At 38.6% G+C, this 24,947-nt stretch overlaps 1 protein-coding gene across 1 annotated transcript in view; it reads left to right on the top strand.

Annotated features, from left to right (window-relative positions):
* The first annotated feature begins 496 nt into the window (after positions 1-496).
* The window catches only part of TDRD3 (tudor domain containing 3), a 172,922-nt gene continuing 148,471 nt past the window's right edge, over positions 497-24,947 (top strand). The window contains 1 exon segment of the mRNA XM_043996878.1: positions 497-565. Within this exon segment, the coding sequence (XP_043852813.1) occupies positions 525-565 (41 nt within the window). The 5' untranslated portion in view covers positions 497-524.

The following is a 24,947-nucleotide window of genomic DNA, read 5'->3' on the forward strand; positions in this document are numbered from 1 at the left end:
GCTTAATAAACATTTGCAGTCCTGACTTAAATCCTCCCTGTGCTAGATGGGGTTGGAGCCGCCGTTCCTTAACGTGGCTCAGTGTCGGCCCGGGGAAAACCTGGCAGTAGATTTTTTGCGAGAGGACCGGACCTTAGAGTACAAGCGCCCGGAGAATCTGCGCTCCTTTGTCGCCGGCACTCCTCCCCGCCCCCCATACAAGGACTCTTTGGACAGGGGACTGCTGGGGGACTGTAAAACAGCAATGGAAACCCGGGCGCTGGAAAGCTCAAAGTCCCTCCCTCCCCTCCTGATCCCTCCTCTTCCTCTCGGGGCGGGCGCGAAAACCAGGAGGCCGGGAGGCAGCGGCACGGCACTGGGTCGCGCCGGCGGGCGCACTGAGCATGCTCAGTAGCCAAGCGGGGGGGGTGCAGGGCTTTTTTTTTTTTTGGTCTCCAGTCTGAGGCCTCCTCTCCCCCCTCCCCCACCTCCTTACCCCCCCCCCCCCACTTCACCCCACCCCCCCTCCCAGCCGGAGAGCTGCCATGGCTGAGGTCCCGAGTGCGGCGCTGTCCCAAGCGGGTTGGTAAGTGCCTTGTCTCGGCCGCCCCCGCCTCCCCCTGTTGCGGGCCGGGCCGGAGCTCCGGAGGCGGGCAAGGGCTGGAGGGAGGGCCGGAGGGAGGGGGGAGTGCGCGTACCTGGGGAGGTGGTGGGGGGTGGGGGTTAGGAGTCGGGCTGGGGCAGGGGCAGGCCGCCCGAGGCCTTTTCTGCAGCCTCCCGCCGGGCTCGGCCCCGCCCCGGTTCAGGCCCGGCCCGACCCGGCCCGGGCGGCGCCACGCGGAGGCCTCCTTTCCTCAAACTCCCCAAACTGGCGGCGGCGGGTTCGAGGCCCAGGGCCGGCGCCCTGCTAGGCCTCCCCAGCCCTCCCGAGCCTGCCTGCCGGCCCCACGCTGCTTTCCAAGTCCAGCGACCTTTCAGGCTCCTTACACCCCAGCCACCCCAGCCACCCCACCCTGGGATTCTCAGCGACCCCCGATCCCCGGCCGCTCCTCGCTCCAGGCGCTTCGTCTCCCGACTCCGTGCCTTTGCACTGGCGGCTCCCCTTCCCCGGGATGCCTGTCCTCCGCTCTCAGCCCTTCCCGATCTCCGCCGAAAGCCCACCTTCCCAGCACCCCGTAATGAGAGGCCCTCCTTTCTTTAATTGTCCCGGCCTTATCTGGTTTTGTGCATGGAGGTTGGCACGCTGGCCCCCTCTTCAGAATGAGAGCCCACTGAGGGCAGGAGCTGCCTGGTTGCGTGTCTTTGTAGTTCTGTGCCTGGCTCGTAGGGAGGCGCTTAAATAAATGCTTGATTGATTGCTCAGTTGCGGGGGAGTGCCTGGTCAGATGTGGAAGGGCTTTGGATGCTTCACCGCCGACCACCACCCTCCTGCCAGCTTTTTGTATATTTGGAAAGAAAGGTGCTGTTCTGCCCGCCCAAGGTGGCGATCCTAAACCCTAGCGAAAGTTGGGAAGGAAAAGTAAGGGAGTGGGGATCTAAAAGACCCATTAGCACTTCTTTGGAGTTATTCTTATTCTGTCTCTTTTCACTTCCTTTTAGAAGTGACTAGGGCAGTCCACTGCAACAAAGACTTTAATTTATCCGGTGATATTTAAGACTTGCGGCCCGGGAGGTCTTTTCCATAAAAGAATAGCTTGTTTTCTCCTAAAAGAAATTAGGTTTCATAGTAGAGATCTTAGTATCTTAAAAGCACTTGAAAATGATATAGGTAGAAATTCAATTATTGACACATAGTAAAGCAGTTAATAAAAGCATGTTGACTGACATGAGTGATGGCCACCTTGCTGAGGCTTTAGTTGAGAAACTTTATTAAGTTTTATTTAGTTTGACTAATTACAACTTTTTTTTTCTTTTAGTGAGGCAATTGGGGTTAAGTGAATTGTCCAGGGTTACACAGGTAGTAAGTGTTAAGTGTCTGAGGCTGGATTTGAACTCAGGTCCTCCTGACTCCAGGGCCGGTGCCCTATCCACTGTACCACCTACCTGCCCCTGACTAATTACAACTTTTAATGACATAGTAAAAAGAGCACTAGTTTTAATAGTCAGAAGACATGGGCCTCAGTCTTTCATCCATAACACTTATTAGCTAGCTTCATGACCCTGGTGAGTGACTTGATCCATGAAGTTCACTGCCCTCATTCATACAATAGATATTCTGTAAAGTAGGTATTTTCTCCCTCTTCACACTTTCTAGGTTGCTTTGCCTGTATCTTTCTTGCTTTCCCCCTTCTCCTCTTCATACTCTGTTTTGTGTTACTTTTTTGGGGGGTATGTGTATATAGTCTATTCCTTCTAGGAGAAAGTCAGCAAGAATGTTAGTTATTTTTCATTTTTGTATCCCCAGTGCCAACCACTTTGCCATGTTTGTCTTGGGCTTTAATACACGTTTGGTATGAATTCAATTGAGTAGAGATGTATAAGGGTAGGTAGGGCATTTTAGGCTTGAGAACACCTTGCACAAAGGTGTGGAACCAGGGAAATTCAAGGTGTGTTCTGGAGACTATGAGTCAACCAGTTTAGCTGGATTGGAGGATTGGTGGATATTTTTAGATAAAAGCTGTAAACATAAGCAAAGTTGTTTTTTTTTCCTTTTCTTTTTATTCAGGGAAACTGTGTTTATTTATGGAACTGGGAGTTAGGGGTTCCCGTAGTCCTAACAGCCAATAATGAACTCTGACTTTAGGGGTCTCAGCTTGTACAATGAATGAGATTAAACTAGATGATCTCTGATGTTTCTTCCAATATGGAAATTCTGTGACTCTCTAGTTAAATCTAATTTGAAGCAGTTTGTTATCCAAGCCTGAATTCAGCTTTCAGTTCAGAACCTCTAATACCACTTGAATGTGAATAAACTTGAGTCCAATCATATTGCTTGTAATATGACTGTGATTTAGCAAACGCTTGATATAGTGCAGTTAGTCTCTTAGGTTGGGTAATAATTTTATTGTTTAATACCAACCAGCATTTCATAAGAGTTTTTACTGCATTTTGAAATTAACAACCAGCTATTGCCTCGTTCATCATGAATAGCTGAATTATAATTTCATGGATTCTCTTATATGTCAAGAGTTTTTCTTGTATCTCAAAGATTATATCCTAGGGTCACTTAAATGAGTAAACAAGGTAGGAGTTATTTGGGGAATGAATATGCAATAAAAGAAAGGATTTCCAGGAAATTGCTTCGATCCAGATAGTTTTTGATTAGGATAAAAACGAAATTTTAGGTAAATTTGAGTATACACAGAAGGAGGCTTGGGATGGATTTTGGCCTTTTTCTGGAAATCATTTTATGCAACTCTACCTTTCTCTATATCTGCCGCTGGAATAGCCATTTGGAAACCTTTCAAATCTCACAATCAGGAGACCAACTTAAATTGACTCCCTTTTGATTTAGAATTTACACTTCCTGAGGACCAAGCTGGAAGATTTCTCATCCTGCCACAGTGTAATACATATCCATCAACAAACATCTATTAAGCACTGTGTACCAGGTACTATGGGATATTAAAAAGAAAGCAAGAAAACCCTTTCTACAAATCCCACAGTCCCTGTACTCAAAGAATTAGAATTACAGTTATGCTTGGGGGAGAGCCAGCAAAAATGCAGGCATGGATGTATTTGATGGGGCATTGTGGCTGAATTGTAGAGTACATGGAAGATAGTCAAGTGCAAGAAGGCTGGAGAGGTAGGAAGGGGCTTTAAATGTCATGTTGAATCTCTTACATATGATTTGGGAAGTAACAGGGAGTCAATGGAACTCTCTGAGAAGGCAGGTGACATGAGCAGAAGTGTGCTTTAGGAAGATTACTCTGGTAGAGCTGTGGAGATTGGACTGGAATGAGGAGAGACTTGAGCTATGGAGACTAATTGGAAAGCAGTTGTAATGGCCAGGCCTGAGGTGATGGACACCTGAACAAGGGTTGTGGCTATATGAATAAAGAGAAGGGGATTTTGCGAAGGTAGAAACAATAAGATCTGGCAAAGGACTGTATATATGAGATGAGCTAAAGGGAGGAGTTGAGAATGCCCACAGTAGTGGGCCTTCCTGACTGGGAGGATTCTGCTGCTTCTCAACCCATTCACTCTTAAACCCTTACAACATACTCGTCCACACCACTCTACTTCTGGTTATACTGTTATGGTTCTTGAAATCCCACTATGCAATTTTCACTTGACTTAGAAAATACTGCTGAGTTAGAGGAGAAAATATTTTTCATACCTGCTGAGATCGCAAGTTTCTTTTTACACCCCTTTTTGGTGAAGCAGTCAACTCTAAAAACAGCTAAGGAGTTCTCTTTTGTACCTGATGAATTCTAAAAGCTTATAGGACATCTTGATGTCCAAGAGGCAGGTGGAGATACATGACTAGCTCATTGTATACACAGATCTGGGAATCATCTGCATAGAGATATGGGAATTGGACCTATAGCAGCTGCTTAGGTCACTGGATAAGATAGCATAGAGTGAGAAGAGGTGGTCAAGGACAGAGCCTTGGGGGACACCCATAGTTAGAAGGCATGATGTGGATGAAGTACTAATAAAGGCAACTGAGGAGTGAGTGGTTGAATGGAAAGGAGAGCCTGGAGAAAATGGTGAGCACCAGTTACTGGAGTATCAACATAGGCTTCATGTAGGAATTGGCATCCTCCTAGTAAAGTAGAATTTTATTGAGTGCAGCTTCTGTTTTGTTTTTAGCCCAGCAGATGCCTTACATATTGCATATACTTACAGAATCTAAAGAGTTCGAAGATGCTTATAAGCCATCTTTTTCCACCTGTATCTGATTTAGAATCCCTTCTACAGTGTCAACAAGTGCTCACCAAGCCCTTGACTGAAGATCACGGTTGATAGGGAAATTCTTCCACTTCTGATCTGTAATTGTTAGAAAAGTTTTTCTTATGTTGCCTGAACTTTGCCTCTCTGCAGCTTTTCTTCATTGCTTCTAATTTTTTCCTTTGGGGCCAAGCAAAATATTTTAATCTCACTTCTTATACAGCTTTCCAGGTGCCTTAAGACAGCTGTAATGTCTCCTCCCCCCTCCCTCCAGTTTAAACATCCCTGGTTTCTTTAGCCAATCCTGTATAAAAAAAAAACCAAACACCTTTTAGGTGTCATGTACCTCTTTGGCAGTCTGGTAAAGCCTGTAGACCTCAGAATGTTGATAAATGCATAAATTTCAGTAAAATGCACAGAATTACAGAGGAAACTGATTAGATTGAAAGTTATTAGAATTATTAGAAAAAATACAAACAAGTTTACAGACACCTGGCTAAGACCTCCTGCTATAAAGCATAATTTTGAGCCTCATCAGCATGTTCATTACCCTTAACTGGGTACTCTAGCTTATCAATGTTTTCCTTAACACGTAAATGTTGAATTGAACATTTTTCTGAGGTACTGAGGAGGTTAATTGACTTGTCTAAGGTCACACATCCAATAAATCATAGAGTCAGAAACTTGAACTTACTTAAAAGGATCAAGTATAAACTCCTTTGCCATTTAAAGATCTTCACAATTTGACCTTATTACTCATCACCGCCCTTCATGTGTAATGTGTCTGGTCTAGCCAAACTGGCCTTCTTACTGTTCCTTCCGTATGGCAGAACATTTTTTCTCTTACTGCCTTTGTACTGTTTGCTCTTTCCTTGAATATACTCCTACCTCATTTCTGCCTCTTAAAACCAGTTCCTTTCAAGGTTCAGCTTGCTATGTACTTTCTACATGAAGCCTTTCTCTCAGCCGCTAGTGCCTTCTCTTGTGCCTATTTTGTATATATTCATATAAGTACATGATATCTCTTCTGGCTATTATAAGTTCCATTTGGGCAGTGATATTTGGCTTTTCTTTATAATCTCCATTATCTAGCTTGTTGTACTACAGAAAATTTTCCTGTGATTTTAGTAAGACTACCTGGGTTTTTTGGTATCAAGATAATGTATTCTCTGACACGGGCCAATTTCCAATTCTTCCTGTTGACTTTTCCAGTGATTACATGTACATACTCCTTGAAGTAAGTTTCTAAGAAACTTGTATTAAAGGGACACTCCCATGTTTGTGAGGTGTATACTCATAAACATAGATTGTGTGTGTGTGTGTGTGTGTGTGTGTATGCTGTATTTAATTTAGTATATGTACCATGTTGTTTGTCCTTTTTTTTTTGTTGTTGTTGTTGTTGAGGCAATTGGGGTCAAGTGACTTGCCCAGGGTCACACAGCTAGCATGTGTTAAGTGTCTGAGGTTGGATTTGAACTCAGGTCCTCCTGACTCCAGGGTCGGTGCTCTATCCACTGAGCCACCTAGTTGCCCCTGTCCTTCGTTTTTGAAGAGGACTAATGACATCATGGATGTACTGGATTTAAGTGAGGCAGAGTTGCACAAAGTCATCAGCCTCACTCTCTTCCTGTGTCTGTCTGTCTGTCTGTCTCTCACACACTCACACTCACACACACACACACACACACACACACACACACATACACGCACAAGATTGCACATATTTATTTGGGCCTATGACTTCATTGATAGAAGGAACTCCCAGTGTAAAAATAGAAATTCCCTCTGATGATGCAAATAACTAGCTTGTTTGTAACTTAGCATCTTAGAGAGTTGTTTGCAATATTGAAGTTTCAGTGACTTGTCCATGATCATACCCCTAGTACAGGCCGAAGGCAGGACTAAAATCAAGGTCTTCGTGACTTCATAGGCCCACAGCCTATCCATTATGTCAGGCTATCTCTCAATCACTTTTTATTTAAAGTAAAAATCTATCGATTATTAATCTCTTTTTTAAAAAAAGCCAACATCTTTTTTTTACCTTAACAGTTTAAAGATTTTTGCTCTCAATGAAAAGCCCGTTTAAAAAAAAAAGAAAATATATATATATATGTATATATATATTTTTTTAATTTAAAAAGGTTAAATTGAGCTTGTTAGAGTCCTATAACTTCAGAATTGGAACGCTTTATAATGACATGGACAGCATATAGTTCAAAATGTTCATATATAAGGCTCTTGTCCTTATTCTATGCAAATTGAATTATTTGTATTATAAATGTAATTTTTGTGTTAGGTACTTTAATGTTAACTTCAAACATTTGAATGAATCCAATTTTAAAAACTATGTTGAGAGAAAAATTAGATGTTTTTAAATGTGCAGAATTTGGAAGCATTAAATAAAGTTGAACCTCAAGAGTACATTTGTTAGACATGCGTTTGTTTAGGGCCAAATGAAAAAATAGAAAAAAAGATAACGATCATAGAAAAATATTTTCCTTGGAACATCTGTTGGTCATCTTTGACTGAATAGTTGACTTCAGACTTTTTTGACTGCATCTCTGTCAGTTAAACAAAAAATTGGGCACACCACCTTGATATGTGTTATGTTTATTTATTTGTAAATTATATACATTTACATAAAAATAATATTCTGTACAGTATAAAGAAGTAATTTAAAAGGATTAGGTAAAGATGAAAGGAACACTATGAAATTTAAAAATATTAGTCATCTAAAAGTCTTTTTAGAAAATCTGTGTCCTGGACTTGTAAAAAATATTTACCAATAATTCATTATTTATTTTATCACTGTAGCTATGAGGTGGATTTTTTGTTTGTTTTGTTTGTTTGTCTTTTGGTGAGGCAGTTGGGGTTAAGTGACTTGCCCAGGGTCACACAGCTAGTAAGTGTTAAGTGTCTGAGGCTAGATTTGAACTCAGGTCCTCCTGACTCCAGGGCTGGTGCTCTATCCACTGAGCCACCTAGCTGCCCCGAGGTGAATTTTTAAAAAAAAGATACTTTTAAATAAAAAGGTACCCATTACAATAATCAAATAATGGAGCATAACAGTCAGTGAATGTAATAGCTTTCCATCAGGCATCATGTTTCTCTGTGGGTAAATAGATATTCTTCATATAGGCTGCAGAAGCAATAAAAGTAAATTATCTCTGATTGAAACTCAAAATAAAAATTTCAATATAAACCCATACTTCTTTATGTGGTTTTGCTTAAAACGGAAGTGATCAAAGCTCATTTCTTACTTGTTTCAATATTTTAGTTGTGTTTTTGTTGAGAGGAATAGCAAAAAACCTGTTGTACTTCAGGATAGGAAGAGAATAGTTAGGCTATGTTTGTAGGGCTTTAAATGACCAATGAGACATTCACATTTGATCTTAGAAGTAATGGGGAACCATTGGAATTTATTGAATGGGGGGAGGAGGGGAGTGGGGGGTGGTGAATGTGAGTCAGACCTGGACTTTTAGGAAAATCACTTTGGCAATTATGTGTAGAATGAATTAGTGTGGGGAGGTGCTTAAGGCAAGGAGGTGATTGTTCAGTAGTCCAGACAAGGGCTGATGAAGGCCCAAATTAGTGTGTGGGCTGTTTAAATGGAGAGAAGGAGATGAATGTGAGAAATGTGTGGGTTTGTCTTGTCATTTTTTTTAATCATAAAAGTATTTTATTTTCTAGTCACATATAGAGATAGTTTTCAACATTTGTTTTTATAAGATTCCTAGTTCCAAAATTTTCTCCCTCCCCCATTCCCAAGATAGCAAGCAATCTGATATAGGTTATATATGTACAATCACATTAAACTTATTTCTGCATTAGTCATGCTGTGAAAGAGGAATCAGAACAAAAGGGAAAAACCTCAAAAAACAAAAAATGTAGAAATAGTATGGTTCAATCTGCATCTAGATTCCATAGTTCTTTATTTTCTGGATTTGGAGAGGAGCATTTTCTATCATGAGTCCTTTGAAATTGTTTTGGATAGTTGCACTGCTGAGAAGAGCCAAGTCTGTCACAGTTGATCAACACACAATGTTGTTGATACTGTGTACGATGTTCTCCTGGTTCTGCTCATCTCACTAGGCATCAGTTCATGTAAGTCCTTCCAGGTTTCTCTGAAATCTGCCTTCTCATCGTTTCTTATAGTGCAATAGTATTCCATTACATTCCACAACTTGTTCAGCCATTCCCTAATTGATGGACATACCCTCAATTTCCAATTCCTTGCCACCACAAAAAGATCAGCTATTTGTCCTATCATTTCTTTTTTTCTTTCTTTTCTTTTCTTTTCTTTCCTTTTTTTTTTTTTGCGCAGAGCAATGGGGGTTAAGTGATTTGTCCAGGGTCTCACACAGCTAGTAAGTGTCAAGTGTCTGAGGTCAGATTTGAACTCAGGTCCGCAACCTAGCTGCCCCATCTTGTCTTTTCTAAACCCATAGATACACACAGAGAGAGATATAGATAGATAGATAGATAGATAGATAGATAGATAGATAGATAGATAGATAGATAGATAGATAGATAGATAGAGATATGGAACTGAGGATGGCACAGAAGTCATGAACTTGTGTGCTTAGAAGGATGGTGGCCCCAAAAGAAATACAGAAATTCCCAAGAGGAATAGTGGGTTGGGATGGGGGGACAATCTGTTGCACCCACAAGGAAAAGGAACAAGGAGGAGCAGAGTTCTTTCTGTGAGGCACCTACTATAGCCACAAAGTCATCTGAGGGACAAGAGTGGGTATGCTGGGTTGGGGCACGGAGATTTTCCTTATGACATTTGAGCAGCTGCTGCTGTGGGTACCTGGATTGGGGAAAGATGATAACTACCTTGAAAGGTTGTCTGACTTATGCAGAATTGGAAGCTTGCACAGTTTTAAGAATAATAGGTGAAGGATAAATGTAGTTGTTTGGAAAACAAGTTCCACATAATTGGCTGTTGCTGGGAGATTGGGATTTGACCCAACTCCCCACCTTCTGATTGGTTTATTACATATTTCTTTGGGTTATGTTATACTTGCCACTTTCACGGCCACTTGTATAAAAGCTCCTAATAAAAAATCTATTTGGCCTCCCCTTAATATCATCTTCTTTCCCAGCCCTTCCCTCCCCCACTTCCAAATTTTGCAAACTGTTCTAAAATTTCAGAGTGCCAAAGCTAACAGTTTATCTTTGGTAGCTCAGTTAACAGAGAAGTACAACTTCTATAGGCCCTGGAAATGCTCTGTGAAACCATCAAAATAATATTGCCAGTGTTAGAACTTACCTATACTGCTGCTTTTGTTATAGTCCTTACCTTTTTGGATAAGGATTGATATATTGGCCACACATAGATCTTTGATTAAATGATGCTTGCTTGTGTGTCTTGTTCCTAGACTTAAAAAAAAAAATTAAAATCATTTGATTGCTGTCTTTTGTTTTATAGTAAGTTGTAGAGTATGTTCATTGTTAAGAGTTCTAGAATATTTTTCACCCCAATTTTCATTTAAATGTTATTGATGTCCTGTGTTTTTCCTTTATAATCTGCAAAAATAGAACATATGGCAAAAGATAATTCAAGGTTTGTGTGTGTATATGTGGGGGAAGTGGGGGCGTATGGATCCTATATGTGGTATCTTCCTATTCAGAAATATTATTTCTGTTTCTCAACATACATTCGACAATGGTCACATTTATTTATGTGGTTTGTGACACTGCAGTGTCTAAAGTTAATAAGCCTTATTGACCTCCTGGCTCACAGTATAAGTTGTATTCTTTGTTTGCTATACTATCGTTGTAAATTGCTAAGAACTATTAGGTATTCTGTTAGACTCTGTAAGTTTCAGGTCTTCATGTGCTGCTTCGCAGTGATTTTTGGTGAATAAATCCAGTTTGAACTGTTTTTAGAGTTGACTGCTTCACCAAAAAGGGGTGTAAAAAGAAACTTGCGATCTCAGCAGGTATGAAAAATATTTACTCCTCTAACTCAGCAGTATTTTCTAAGTCAAGTGAAAATTGCATAGTGAGATTTCAAGAACCATAACAGTATAACCAGAAGTAGAGTGGTGTGGACGAGTATGTTGTAAGGGTTTAAGAGTGAATGGGTTGAGAAGCCGAGGCAGGTTTAGAAGGTAGTGTAGAGTAGAATTGGTTCAGTAAAGGGTTGAGTGTGGGATAGGATGCGTGTAGCCAGAGCAGGATTGATGGCCTGGAAAGTACTAAGAGGTAGAGGGGTTGGTAATCACCATGAGGAAAAAGAAAATATGGAGGAAAAGTAAGGTTTCTTATTTGGAAACTGAGAGAGGTAGGCTATATTGGTTTTTTTAAAAATGTGTATTGTATTTTTATTTTGTTCATTAAACATTTCTCGATTACATTTTAATCTAGGTCCCAAGGGACAGACAAGTGGTCCATTCGACTCCTCTGCGTAGAGTATTGGGCCGAATCTTTTTTCCTTTTTTTTTAAAGTAATAAACATTTTTATTTATAGTTTTGGGTTCTAATTTTTATCCCTTCTTCCTTCCCTCCCCTCCCCCCTCCCTGAGGCAGTAAGCAATCAGATATAGATTATACATGAATGATTATGTAAAACATTACCATATTGATAATTTTGTATAAGCACTTGAATAAAAGAAAAAAAATGAAAGAAAGTGAAAAATAGTATGCTTCAGTCTGTGTTCCATCAATATCAGTTCTTTCTTTGGAGGTGGATAGTAGGTTTCATCAATAGTCCTTTGGGATTGTCTTGTATCATTGTATTGCTGAGAATTGGCTTTCATAGTTCTGTACAATGTTCTCTTGCTTCTGCTCTCTTCACTATAAATCAGTTCATACAAATCTTTCCAGGTTTTTCTGAAATTATCCTGCTTTTCATTTCTTAGGGCTATATTGTTTTTCAGACTCTTGTACCTTGTAATGCTTTTTTCATCCTGAATCAGCTTTTGAGATGACGGATATTTGGGAAATATACTGTAGCAAAGTCAGGAATACCAGGGTTCAAATCCTACTTCAGATACTTCCTACCTGAGCAGGTCACTTAAGCTCTGTAAGGTTTTGCTAGCTCTGTAATTGTCATTGAGTATATATTCTGGAGTACATTGTCTCTGCTCATGCTTCATTGAAATGTGGAGGTCATCTCGGTTCTTGAAGGTTACAGGCAAAGGGAGAACTCTGGAAGTTGGTGCAGACTGGAGCCTGGTGATGTTGTCTCAGAATTATCTTAGTTGGGTTTGGAAAGACCCATCATCTAGTCAAGATGATGTCAGATGATGATTTTTTTCACCCACGGCACTGAATGAAATCCATCTACTAAGACAGTTTGTGCTCTCTATCACAGAAATACCCGTACCAATATCATGTATCTGTTGAAGCTGAAGGCATGTTAAGTAATAATAGCCAGCAGTTATATAGAACTCTAAGGTTGGCTTTATTATCTCATTTTACCTTCATAACAACGCTGGGAGGCAGGTGCCATTATGATCTCCATTTTACAGATGAGGAAAACTTGAGGCAGACAGCAAATACGTGAGTTGTCCAGGATAAGTGTTTAAGGTTAGATTTGTGCTCAGGTCTTTCTTCCTCCAAGTATGGCACTTTCTGCACTGCGCCACCTAGTTGCTCCTTTTAAGAGGATCATAGATCTAGTGCCAGAAGATACCTGAGACCTTCTAGTCCAGTATCTTTATTTTGCAGATAAGGAAACTGAGGCCTAGGGAGGGTAAGTGACTTGCTTAAGGTCACATATATAGTGAGCATCAATTGGGATTTGTATTCAGGTCCTCTTACTCCAGAGCACTGTATAACCCTGTCTATTTGTCTTTGTATGTTTGCTGCATGTGTTTGAGAAATGGGTGACATGTTTGTGTCCTAAAATTACTAGGACTATAGTGTGTAATGCATGTCTACCAAAGGAATGTTTTCCACTTTTTTTTTTTTTGGTGGGATAATGAGGGTTAAGTGGCTTGCCCAGGGTCAGACAGCTAGTAAGTGTCAAGTGTCTGAGGCTGGATTTGAACTCAGGTCCTCCTGAATCCAGGGCTGGTGCTTTATCCACTGCATCACCTAGCCTGCCTTCATGTTTTCCACTTTGATCTTAAATATTTTGTAGTGACAACAATGAAAAACAAAAGAAAGTCTCAATTGCTGATTAATTTTTCATTACTTGCTTTTAGCACTTTTTTTACCACATCTTTTTTTTTTCTTTTTGCAGGGCAGTGAGGGTTAAGTGACTTACCTAGGGTCATACAGCTAGTTAAGTGTCAAGTGTCTGAGGCTGGATTTGAACTCAGGTCCTCCTGAATCCAAGGCCAGTGCTTTATCCACTGCGCCACCTAGCTGCCCCCTGCTTTTAGTACTGTAACGATTGGAATGACGCCACCTGCTGGAGACTTACTGTAGAAGAGTTCCGCCCATGAAGTGAAGGTCTTTGAGGGCAAGACCAGGAGTCTTTTCTTTGGCATCTCGAATCTGCTCAGGCTGCTCCACATGTCAGTCTTATAATCAGTATGCTTTTAAGGCCAAAGCTTATGGAGGGCATCCCCTAGCATATACACCTTTTGAGCACTTACAAATTGATTATATTACTATGCCAAAAGCAGGACATTATAAATTTTGCCTTGTTATAGTTGATCAGCCCACTCAGTGGGTGGAGGCCTTTCCCAGCCCCGGAGCCACAGCTGCTTTTGTTGCCAAAATTCTTCTTAAAGAGATAGTACCTCGTTTTGGCCCACCAGCCCACATCGATTCTGACAAAGGCACACATTTCACTGATTCGATTTTATCCCAAATCTACTCTTTCTTGGGAGTGACTCCAAAATTCCACACGCCCTACCATCCACAAAGTTCAGGCCAAGTTGAACTATGAATAAAGAGCTTAAGAGTATGATTGGCAAATTATGTACTGAAACCCATTTGAAATGGCCTGATGTTCTACCATTGGCATTAGTCTATCTACGCAGTAGACCAAGAGGAGAACTTCATATATCTCCTTATGAAATGCTTTTTGGTCACCCTCCTATCCAAGCTAAAACTTTTTCCCCAGTTTATACATCACTGGTGGGAGGTGATACTTCTGTTGCCTCCTATATACAGGAATTACAAACCACGCTATGTGAACTCCATGAGGCAGGAGCTGTGGTCCAGGCAGGCCCATTAGACTTTTCATTGCACAGCCTCAACCCAGGAGATAAAATATATGTAAAGAATTTTCAGAGAACCAGTGGAACCCAACCTGCCTGGGAATGACCTTTTCAGGTCTTATTGACAACTCCTACTGCCATTAAAATTGGTGAAAAAGACTCATGGATTCATTGCTCTCATGTAAAGCCTGCACCATTCATAGGTGAAGAGATTTCAGATAGACCTGAGGTAGACCCTAAAGAGCTAAAAACCCTAACGATAGCAACTGTTAAAGAGCAAAGAGAGTCCAGAGGAAATAGGCAGTTCCCATTTGATAATCCCACCGATCAGTTAAATGCTTTGGGACTCAGTCTTCGTAAAGTATCAGGAGATGGAAATTGCCTTTTTAGGGCTTCAGCAGACCAGCTAGAAGGTCACTGTAGAAATCATCTCAGACATAGATAAGAAGCTGCTTCTTATATGATTAACCATAGACAAGAGTTTGAGTCTTTTAGAGTAAATGACTCCCCTTTTGAGGAATATGTTGACGAATTAAAGAAATTTGGAAAGTGGGGAGGAAATGATACAATTGTAGCATTTGCTAAGCAGCATCAGCTGAATGTGGTAGTTCATCAGTTAAATCAGCCTTTATTGAAAATCAGTGGCACAGACAAAACTAGAGAACTCCACATTTTCTACCATAAAGAACATTATGACAGCATTAGAAAGATCAATGACAATTCAGAAACCCCTGCCACTTTGGCATGCAGAGAATTGGGGAACCAGTTAAAACAATGTGGCATACCCCAAACTCTAGCAGCTTAAATACCTTAAAATTTAACAAGCATTTCCTTCTACAGGCAAAAGCACTGAAGCACATGGCCTAGTTTTCTGGCCCACCTCAATTTCTCCCACCCTTTCCCTACCCTATACCTATTTTTTTTAATCCTTTTTGTTTTTGTTTTTGTTTTTGTTTTTGTTTTTGTTTTGTTTTGACTTTTGAAAGGCACTGAAAAGACCTGGAATACACCACACCTTTAAGTTCTTTAAGAGCACAAAAGGGTGCTTAGCAAATCTTTTGCTTTTTATTTTTGGTTTTTGGTTTTGCTTTGTTTTTTGACTTTTGTTTCTTTTGCTTTTCTTTAAAACTAAACTAAGTGACTTTTCAAAGACATTTTAAGTATATGCTGTGGGTGAGGCCATCGGGCCTCAGAAGCTACCAGAATTCTCTTTTTTTTACTCTTTCTTTTTGAGAGAGGGTTATTGAACCCTATTGCTTGATACCTCACTGAAAACATTGAATATTGAATCTTGCTAATTGAAGTCTTATTTCTTTTTGATGAATTAATCACCACTTTAAGTATCTGCTGCTGTTATACTAGAGAATTCATGTATAAGATGATGTGGTCTACTTGCTAAAAGAAGATTATGTAATAATGTCTAAAAGAAGATTATGTAACAATGTCTAATATAATCAGCTATTTATATTCATTTATTATTTATATGTCATTATACTCTGGGTATGGTTTGGAATTATTGTATATATCACTAATATGTTCTCAGTTATGCAGCATAGCACACATTTTTACCATCATACTGTCTTTGGTGAAATTAATATGAGATTTTAGAAGTATGGAAACTTATCATTTCAGAGACTAACGTGCTGTGAACTCTGATGCAGGCCCTGGAGAGAATATATGTGCAACAAAAGGAGAGACAGGTATACGTAAGCCCATGGTTTGCTTATGATGGTGACCATGTAGAGCACAATTACTAGGCACAGTCCAGTATTCATCCTTTCTCCCTCCTAATTTAACCTAATTTAACTGAACTTATTTATCTTTTTATCTCACTCAGTTGAACTCACCTGTGGCCTAGCACAATCACTGGCTGTCTCGCAACCATGAGATATGGTATGATAACCTTTCCATAACATTTTCAGGTGTCATGAACACATACTAAATTTGGCTTTGATCCAGACACATGGTGGTAAAAAGTGTTACAGACTGCATAACTACCTCAACCCTCTATTAGAAGTCTAAAGATATAAAGGAGGGAATGTAATGGAATTTATTAATTTGATCATTGACAATGCTATGCTAAGGTTTAGTAAAAATACAGCAATTCAAACAGTTAAAGAAGAGAATCTAGCTTTCCAGACCAGAGTCCAGAATCCAGTTTTTCCAGACCAGAATCCAGACCAGAGTCCAGAATCCAGTTTCCTCCTGATGACATCTTACCACTTCAAGAAGACAAGATAACTCAGAGACTTTATATGTTTTGTTAGTTTTTACTATCTCCTTTCTGTTATAATATACACTATCTGTAACATGTACTCTCTGCAGAGGCTCTCCCTTTGCAAGACTAATGTCAAAGCGTCGGTTCATGAGTTCAAAAAAATCGCCCCTCTGGACAAAACTTTCCTCTCTTCCTTTTCTATATTGTTGTTCACATATTATTAGTTAGCAATAGTTGTTATATTCTTTTTACTGTTCTGTCAAGGAAATATTTTGTTTCTTGAGGAACAAAAGGGGAATGTGGTAAAAAGTTTTAACAGTCGGTTAGATTATGGAGAGACGCCAGTTTTTTTTAGGACCACCCTTTTGGGGAGGAGACCAACAGTATGAGCTACACACACCAGTCCGCCTGCGACGCACGCCAGATTGCCTGCTGAGCACTCGACTTCCGGGGTGCGAGCTTAAAAGGCAAGGAGAGAACGGAAGTGGGGCTTTTTTTCTGCTCCGCTGGTCTCCTGGCTGCGCTGCACAGACAGACGCGGACTGGAGTTTGACTTGGCCCGGCTCTCGGTTAACAGCACGCGCTTGACTCGGTCTCTCTCCCCAAAGGTGGCCTTCGGTTTTTGGTGAGTTTTATACAGAATATAGACTAAGCCTAGACTTAAGACGATTTGTATTGTATTTCTACTTTCCTATCCTTCTAATCAACATCACCTTGTGACTACCATACAATAAAAGCTCTATCTAGAAAACCAGAAGCTTCTTCCATTTACTAGTCTGGGAGATAAATTAAGGGAAAGGTTAAGTAGGGGAGATTTATGATCTAATATCCAATTTTAATCTCACAGTTCTTTTATAATTAAACTATATAGTTTTAATATGTTTACTTACATGCAGAATTCTTGCTTATAGAACTGGCTATACCATTTACTTCCATTCTTAAAAATAAGCCTTGTCAAGTGACAAGAAAGGGGTTACATTTGAAAGTGCCGTCATGACAAGTCTGTTTTTTTCAAGGGGGAAAGGAGGGGCACTGGGCTTTTTACCATGCAGCAGTTTTGAAAGGAAAAGGAAAGATTTATGTTAGATATTAGGAAAGGTGAGCTCAGTGTAAAGAGTTATTGCAGTGTTGTACAATTTTTCATATGCTATCAAAAAGGAAGGCTTTTCCATCTGTAGAAGGTCTTTTTTTTCTTTTTTTTTTCTTTGAGGAACTGAAGGATTGCTTGAACTGGTTTTCTTAGGAACCTCAAGGCTTGTCTTTAGCCAGCAAGTTTTACTCTGGCCTAGAATCTAAGTGACAGACTTAGTTCATGAAATTGCTTATGTAGTTTATCTAATCTTCAATACTACGGAATTAAAGTCATTGACCTTGAATTTGTAATTTCATGCTAGTGCATTTTCTTTCTATAGATACCTGGTTTATTTGAAAATGAATTCTGAAATTGGAGGAGAAATACTACTAGTATTAGTTTACTTTTTTTTTTAATTGTCACATGGATTTGTCCAAGGAATAAGTAGGGAATATCTTAATGCTATGAATTCTTCTAATGACCTAGCTTTTTGATTGCTGAAACAAGATTTATAAAGGGGAACTGCTAATAAAACATTTGTGACTTGCGATGATAGATTACTAGTTTTACCTTTCATTCATTGGTCATCATCATTTAGATTATTTAACTTAGAACAAACTGCTACAGAAACCCAAGGTTGTAGGTATAATCTCCATGGGATTGTCAGTTTTTGTTTTTGTTTTTTTAATGGGGCAATTGGGGTTAAGTGACTTGCCCAGGGTCACACAACCAGTAAATGTTAAGTGTCTGAGGTCAAATTTGAACTCAGGTCCTCCTGACTCTAGGGCCGGTGCTCTATCCACTGCGCCACCTAGCTGCCCCAATTGTCAGTTTTGAAAAGAGTATTGGCTAAATATCTCATATGCATGTTTCACTGGTTAAAAGAAAAGAATTATGTAAAGATATTAGCATGACCAAGTCAGTGCTTCACTATTTCAAAGACAAGTGAAAGCATGTGAACCTCATCCAGTTAACTACTGTTAGAAAGGACCTTTTATGGATTCTGCCTATGTTCTTCAAATGTATTAGTTCAACTGTGTTTATAGTTCTGGAGTTTTAAAAAGGGGAGAGACTGGACTCTTTACAGGACTCTTGGGAAAACAAATAATAAAAATTATTTGTAATTCTGAGTAGCACTTTCCCTTCCATGACAGAAGATTATGGATAAATGTTTAGAGATAATTTTTCAGAGAAACCAGTTAAGTTAGTAGTAGTAAGAGCTAGGCTTTTGGATATAGTAGCTGCTATGCTCGTTTGGGATTGAAAATAGCTTTGATTTAACAAGAATTTTTCAATATTGCATTATTGTTTCAACATATATGCATATTTTCCTTGTACATAGTTTTATGACTGAGAGTTGACTCCTTACTACAATTTATGTGATAAGCATTAGTCAAGAGCAGTAGGCTAATTTGTCCTGGATTGTGTATATTTTTTCCCCTTTTACTCATATTGGTTTGAATTAACTGTCAATGAATGAGTATTTATATTAATACCTTTCTTTTTGGGGGGAGTGGGTGGGAGGGAATGTATCTATTTTGATAAAAAACACGAAGTATTGTGAGTGTATCGAATCTTCCTTGGAACTATTTTTTTTCAAGCACTTTTGCCTTAATAATACTACTGGCATCAAATACAGAAAATCAGAGAACTGTTAGATTTGTAATTCTTTAATCTTCCTTTTTTGATGCATTTTATAATTTCACTTTTTTAGTTCAGAATTAAATTGATTTTTCTGAACTAGTGACAGAAGACCCACCTGTGCCTTTATCATGTAGGCTAACATTACTTAACATGGTTTGAATTATCTCCTGCTTCAAAATGTTTTCTGTGGAAATGAAATTGAGTCAGACTCTTTGGAGGGTGTTGTAGAAATACCTCACTTTTTTTCAAAATAACCTCATGTGTAAATTGAATTGTATGGAGTTACTTTTGGTATATCAAGCAAAAGAAGAATTTAAAATATATATTACTAAAGATATGCATATATCTAAATGATAATTTACAAGAATAACTAGATGTCTTTAATCCATACCTATGCTAAAATCATGTTTTGTAGTTCTCTAAAATATGTTTACTAGATTTTACATAATGAAAGTAACCAATATGTTATTACTTATGCAAAAAGGTAGGAAAATGAAGTATTGGATAGCGAGCTAGTCTAAGAATCAGGAATACCGACGTTCAAGTCTTGTCTCTGATACATATTGACTATGGGACCAACTCTGAAATGATAAATTGCAGGGAAGGTGCTAATCTGCATTGGTAGAGGCTGTTTCCTTATTGGCACCTCCTTATACCAATTAAATCACAGATGCAGTAGAAAAAGAGGTAGGGATTGGGAAAGTAAGAATAACTCTGAAAACTGGAAAACAATTATGATGACGATGATGGTGATGATGATGATAACAGCTAGTACTTATGGAACGCTTGAAGGGAAGTATTTGCCAATAAATACTGTTAACTCTTTTATTTTGATAGATATAGAAAAAACAATTAAAAAATCATCTGGCAAATTTGATCAATTGTCATTTGTGAATAGTTGATACGTACCCAAAGCCCCAAATGGAACAGTCCTGGTTTACCGGATGTTATATTTTAAATTCTATTAATTCAATTAAGTAGGAATGAAAAAAAGTGTGAGAAAAAGTTGTCATTATTATAATCTCTTATCATATGCTCTTATCATATGCCTGAATTGCTCTGAATCTTGTACGCCTGAAAGAGAAGCTCCAGTAAATTAAGAATAATATTAAGAACTTTTTAGGGGCACTCTGGAATGATAGTGTAGTATAGAGGAAAAATATATCGCAGTTAGAGTTAGAAGACCTTGATTTGTCTGTCAGTCAACAAGCATTCGTTAAGCACTTATGTGCCAGGTGTGTCCCCACTTTGATATTTACTTACATCTAATGTAAGACTAGTCACTTTGCCTTTCAGAGCCTTAGTTTCCTTATTTTTATATTTGGAATACCTAACTTACAGGGTTGTCAGGAGGAAGGCATTTTATAAATTGTGAAATGCTGTAAACATGTATGGATACATATAGATACACATACGTCCCACTTCCCACTCCTCACCCATCTGCAAAGACACTTCTCTTTCCAAGGTTGTTCATAATCTCTTAGTGGCAAAATCCGGTGGATTTTTCTCAGTCCTCAAACTTTCTGCAGTTTTCAGAACTCCACTTTTCTCTTTCTTTGGCTTCTGTGACTCTATTCTTCATTCTACTCCTACTGCTTGCTTCTCCTTAGTATCCTTTGCTGGATTATGACTCTTCCACTAAATTTAGTCGTCCTCCAAGCTTCTATCTTGAACTCTCCTCTTGATGCTATACTCTTTCTCTTAATAATTTCATCAAATCTCTTGGACTCATTTATTTCTGTGAAGGTAACTTCCATATTTATATAGTAAGTTCTAATTTTTCCTGAATTCGGATTTTACTTCCTGCTGAACAGCTCTACTTGGATGTCTTGAAGACATTTCAAATTCAGCATATCAGACCAACTCATATTCTCTCCCCCTTCTCCCCAAATGCCTCCTCTCTGCTTCCCCTCAAGTGTACCATCATCTTATCAGTTCCTCAGCCTGGTCATCATGGAGTTATCTTTGACTTTCCTGTACCATTAACCTCTGTGTTCAGTCACCAAGTCTCATGGACTTCAAGTTCCTCAGATCTGTCCCCCTTGTTTCCACTCATATAGTCTCTACCTTGATTTAGGTCCCATTACCTCTCTCCCAGACTGTCATCAGTGTCTAGCATATTAACTTGTACTTTACAGAATCCTCAGCTTTCTTCAAAGCACAGCTCAGATGCTACCTCTTGCATGAGGCCTTTATTGAACACTCCCATAGTTACTAGCTCTTTCTTTTGTGGTTATTTTATATATGATTTATATTTACTTGTGTACATGTTGTATTCCCCAGTAGTATGTAGGCTCTTTGAGGGGACAGCTCCTTTTTTCTTTTCTTTTTCTTAGTGTTGAGTAGAGAGCCATGTATGTTGTAGGTGCTTAACATAAGTTTGTTGAATTGAATTATCTGAGCTATCATTGCATTGTTAATGAAAACTGACTTGTCTAGAGAAGAACATCTCACAATACATAGTGGGACTATTGAAAAGTATTTGTGAGTTGAGTGTGTGGATCTTTTTATTCAGCATAACTTGATTCAGCTGCAAGGTTTATGATTTTTAAAAAATTATATAAAATTATTTGTATAGGTATCTTTTGAATCTTGGTGTTGAATATGGAGGGAATCATAATTCATGTGTGAGATCAAATATTTTTCCAAGACTGCCTAAAAACATTGGTGATGTATGGATAAATACCATTGTATAATGTATTTATATTTGCCAGTTATAATTGAAAAATTGAGGTTACACCTAAACTTGTGCCTGTGTCTATCAAAGAACTTCCTAAAACAATCCTAATGCTTTTATTATTCTTTCTCATAACTATTGAAATCAATGGAACTGATCTACAGATTAGTAAATAGTGAGTGTTTGACAAGAGTGCTTCACTGATTTCAGTGGAAGCTTTCCGTCAGTTTCAGAGTTGTTAGATGTTTTGGAAATGCTCCATTGATTTTAATGGAACTTTTCTATTAAATCTGGAGGCTGATGAGATAGAAATCCTTCATTGGTTCCTCTTCACCTTTTCTGTCACACCTGGCCAACTGTTTGATTCTGTGGAAAACATAGCAACAGACAAATTTGTGTTGTATTAACACTTTTTAAGTGCACTGAACCATAGAAGAAATTCATTGGAAGAAAATGTAAGTTTAGAGACCCAGATTTGGTTTACCAATATTTTCTTGGGTTGAGAATCATATTTAGTTTAAACTATTATATTGACTCAGTTGTTAATTTAGTTATCATAATTTAATTTTTTATTTAAATTATGATAACTTTAGTTTGTAATACTAATAACTTCATTAATAATGTAATTATGTTTCAAGAAGTATAGTACATGTTGAATCATACTATCTTCTTTTGAGCATGTTCCCTTATAAATTAAACCTGATTGCAAATGAGTGGTAGTGGCTTTCAGAATAGCAGGCTACTATTATACTGAATCAAAGAAGCATCCCAGTTCCATCTTTTATTCATGCATATTTCAATTTTAATAACTATAATAACTGACATTTACTTAGTGCTTTTAAATTTGTAAAGCATTTTACATAATATTATTTTATTTGACCCTCACAACAACTTAGAGAATTAAGTATATTATTATGTCCATTTTACAAATGAGGAAACAGACTCAGAGAAGTTGTGATCTACCCGTGGTCACAGCTAGTAAGTGTCAGAGGTGGGATTTGAAGCTATGTCTTCTTGATTCCAAGTTTGGCATTATTTCTCATAAGGATAGATACCATATTGAATGTGCCTCAGTTGTGTTGTTGACATAAACACCTCCTGTCCCCTGAAGTGATGTTGGATAGAGGGACAATGTTGGTTGAGGGACATGGATTTTTTTTTTTATAAAAATCTAAATCTGGAATCCTAATTACTTTAAATATTACACAGGTTATCCATTTAAGTTTTCCTTATTGTGGTCTGGAAGTAGCTTTGAGTTCATTCAGGCCATGCCAGTGAAGTACAATATTTGACAGATCCTACCAATCTGGAAAGACTTCAATACTGGCCAAGGAATGTACTAATATTGCAAGACCAGCCTAACCAAGTTTGGAGAGGTTCCTCATTAGAAGATCGATCACTAAATGATGAACTTTTTGGTTAGGATGTGCAGGGGTTTTGGTTTCTCTGTATTAATGGAGGGGAGATTATCCATGATAATAACAGTTCATAGAATTATGGAACCTTTGAGTTGGAAGGAAGAACAGGAATACCAAGGGATTTTGTGACAGCGAGAAGAGATAAGCTGATCACGTGGCAAGAGCAACAGATGACACAGGTAGATAGCCATAGTGCTCTGTGGTATCCTGATGATGTTGGGAGAAATCCAAGAAGACTGTCAGCATGTTGGGTGGACTGCCCCATGTGTGCTCTGCCTTTGGGAGAACATGGACAGGAGTTCATAGGGATGGACCCATGTGGATGGGGTGCAAGCAGCTTTGTTGAAGGGAGCTCCTAAACTGATGACATCACAGATCTATTTTAATATTTGAGAGGTTTGGAAGAGATTCCAGAAGTTATCAGTCAATAAGCATTTTTCTTTAATTTGACTTTTTTCAGGTCCACATTGTCTCCTTTCTGGTCCCCCTCTCCCCTTCCCCAAGTAAGCAGGAAAAACAAAACTTATGACATTTGTAGGCAAACAAAACAAATTTTCACATTGGCCATGTTATCTTCCTCTCAAACTGTTTCCCCCCGACCCCTCCATTATGACTCAGTCTGTACTTTGAGTCTGTCACCTCTGTATTGGAATGGGACAGAACATATTTCATCCTGAGACCTATGGAATTTTGGTCAGTCATTGTATTGATTAGAGTTCCCAAGTCTTTCAAAATTGTCTGCCTTTACAATAGTATTATTATTGTATAAATTGGTCTCCTGATTGTTCTTCACTTTTGCATCAATTCATACAAGTCTTTCCAGGTTTCTCTGAAATAATCCCATTTATTTCTTACAGCACAATAGTATTCTATCACATTCATGTACCATAATTTATTCAGCTGTTCCCCAGGTGATGGACACCTCCTAAGTTATCAGTTCTTTGCCCTTACAAAAAAGAGCAAATCCAAATAAAAAGATAGATAGATATGAGAGAGAGAGAGAGAGAGAGAGAGAGAGAGAGAGAGAGAGAGAGAGAGAGAGAGAGAGAAAGAGAATGAATAAAATCTTTTGATTCCTTTTCTCTTTCCTTGAACTCTTTGGGCTATAGGCCTAGTTAGCAGTCTTGCTGAGTTAAAGGGTATGTGTAGTTTAATATGTGGACTAGCCTATTGAAATATTTTAAAATCCTAACTTTTCCAGCATCATTATTAATTTTCACCCCCATCTGTCCTGGAACTTTGATAAGCCTGTCCTCTGGTTGGTTCATTTTGGATTAGGTAGATAATTTGTTATACCTCTTTTTCTCTCATATGCCCATTCATTTCCTCCAAGACTTCCCTAGTAGAGCATGAATTAATTTGAAATTATTAATTTGAAAGTGGTGTTCCTCACTGATTGAATTCTTGTTCTTACCTTTTTTTATGGAATTAAGATAGAAATGGTTCAGAGATAAATTTCTATTCAGTTATTATTCTTTATAGTTAATGTTCTGCAGAGGATTACACAGTTGGATAGAGTGACAACTTTTTTTTGTACTTGAATAAAGTTTGGGATCTAAGCTCATCTTCTATAGGCTCACTGAAAGTGTTCACAGGACAACTCCAATAGCCTTCCTATAGGAAAATGGCAGTGAAACATACATATATATATACAAAATTTTTTTCCTGTATAGTTTTGTTTTTTCCCAGTAGGTAGGTCTTTTTGGTAGGTTAGTCTTTACTCCACAAAGGTTGGAGATGATGAATTCTGTATGGTGACACCTATTAAAAGTTGCTTCTCTTAATTTTTATGGAACAGTATTAAGTCCAGGCTTTTTTGTGGGCTATAGTTTCAGTTGTGATTATGATCTGTTTCCCATTCAGTTTGTTTGTTGAATTCCCAAAGGTATTTTGAAGTATAAGTACTTATTGTCTGTTAGTTTATGAACTTGTGTCTAATTCTCGCCTCATGACTGTTTTTCTAAGTATTTGTTAATTGCTA

Source organism: Dromiciops gliroides, chromosome 3 (genome assembly GCF_019393635.1).
Source record: "Dromiciops gliroides isolate mDroGli1 chromosome 3, mDroGli1.pri, whole genome shotgun sequence".
NCBI lineage: Eukaryota > Metazoa > Chordata > Mammalia > Microbiotheria > Microbiotheriidae > Dromiciops > Dromiciops gliroides.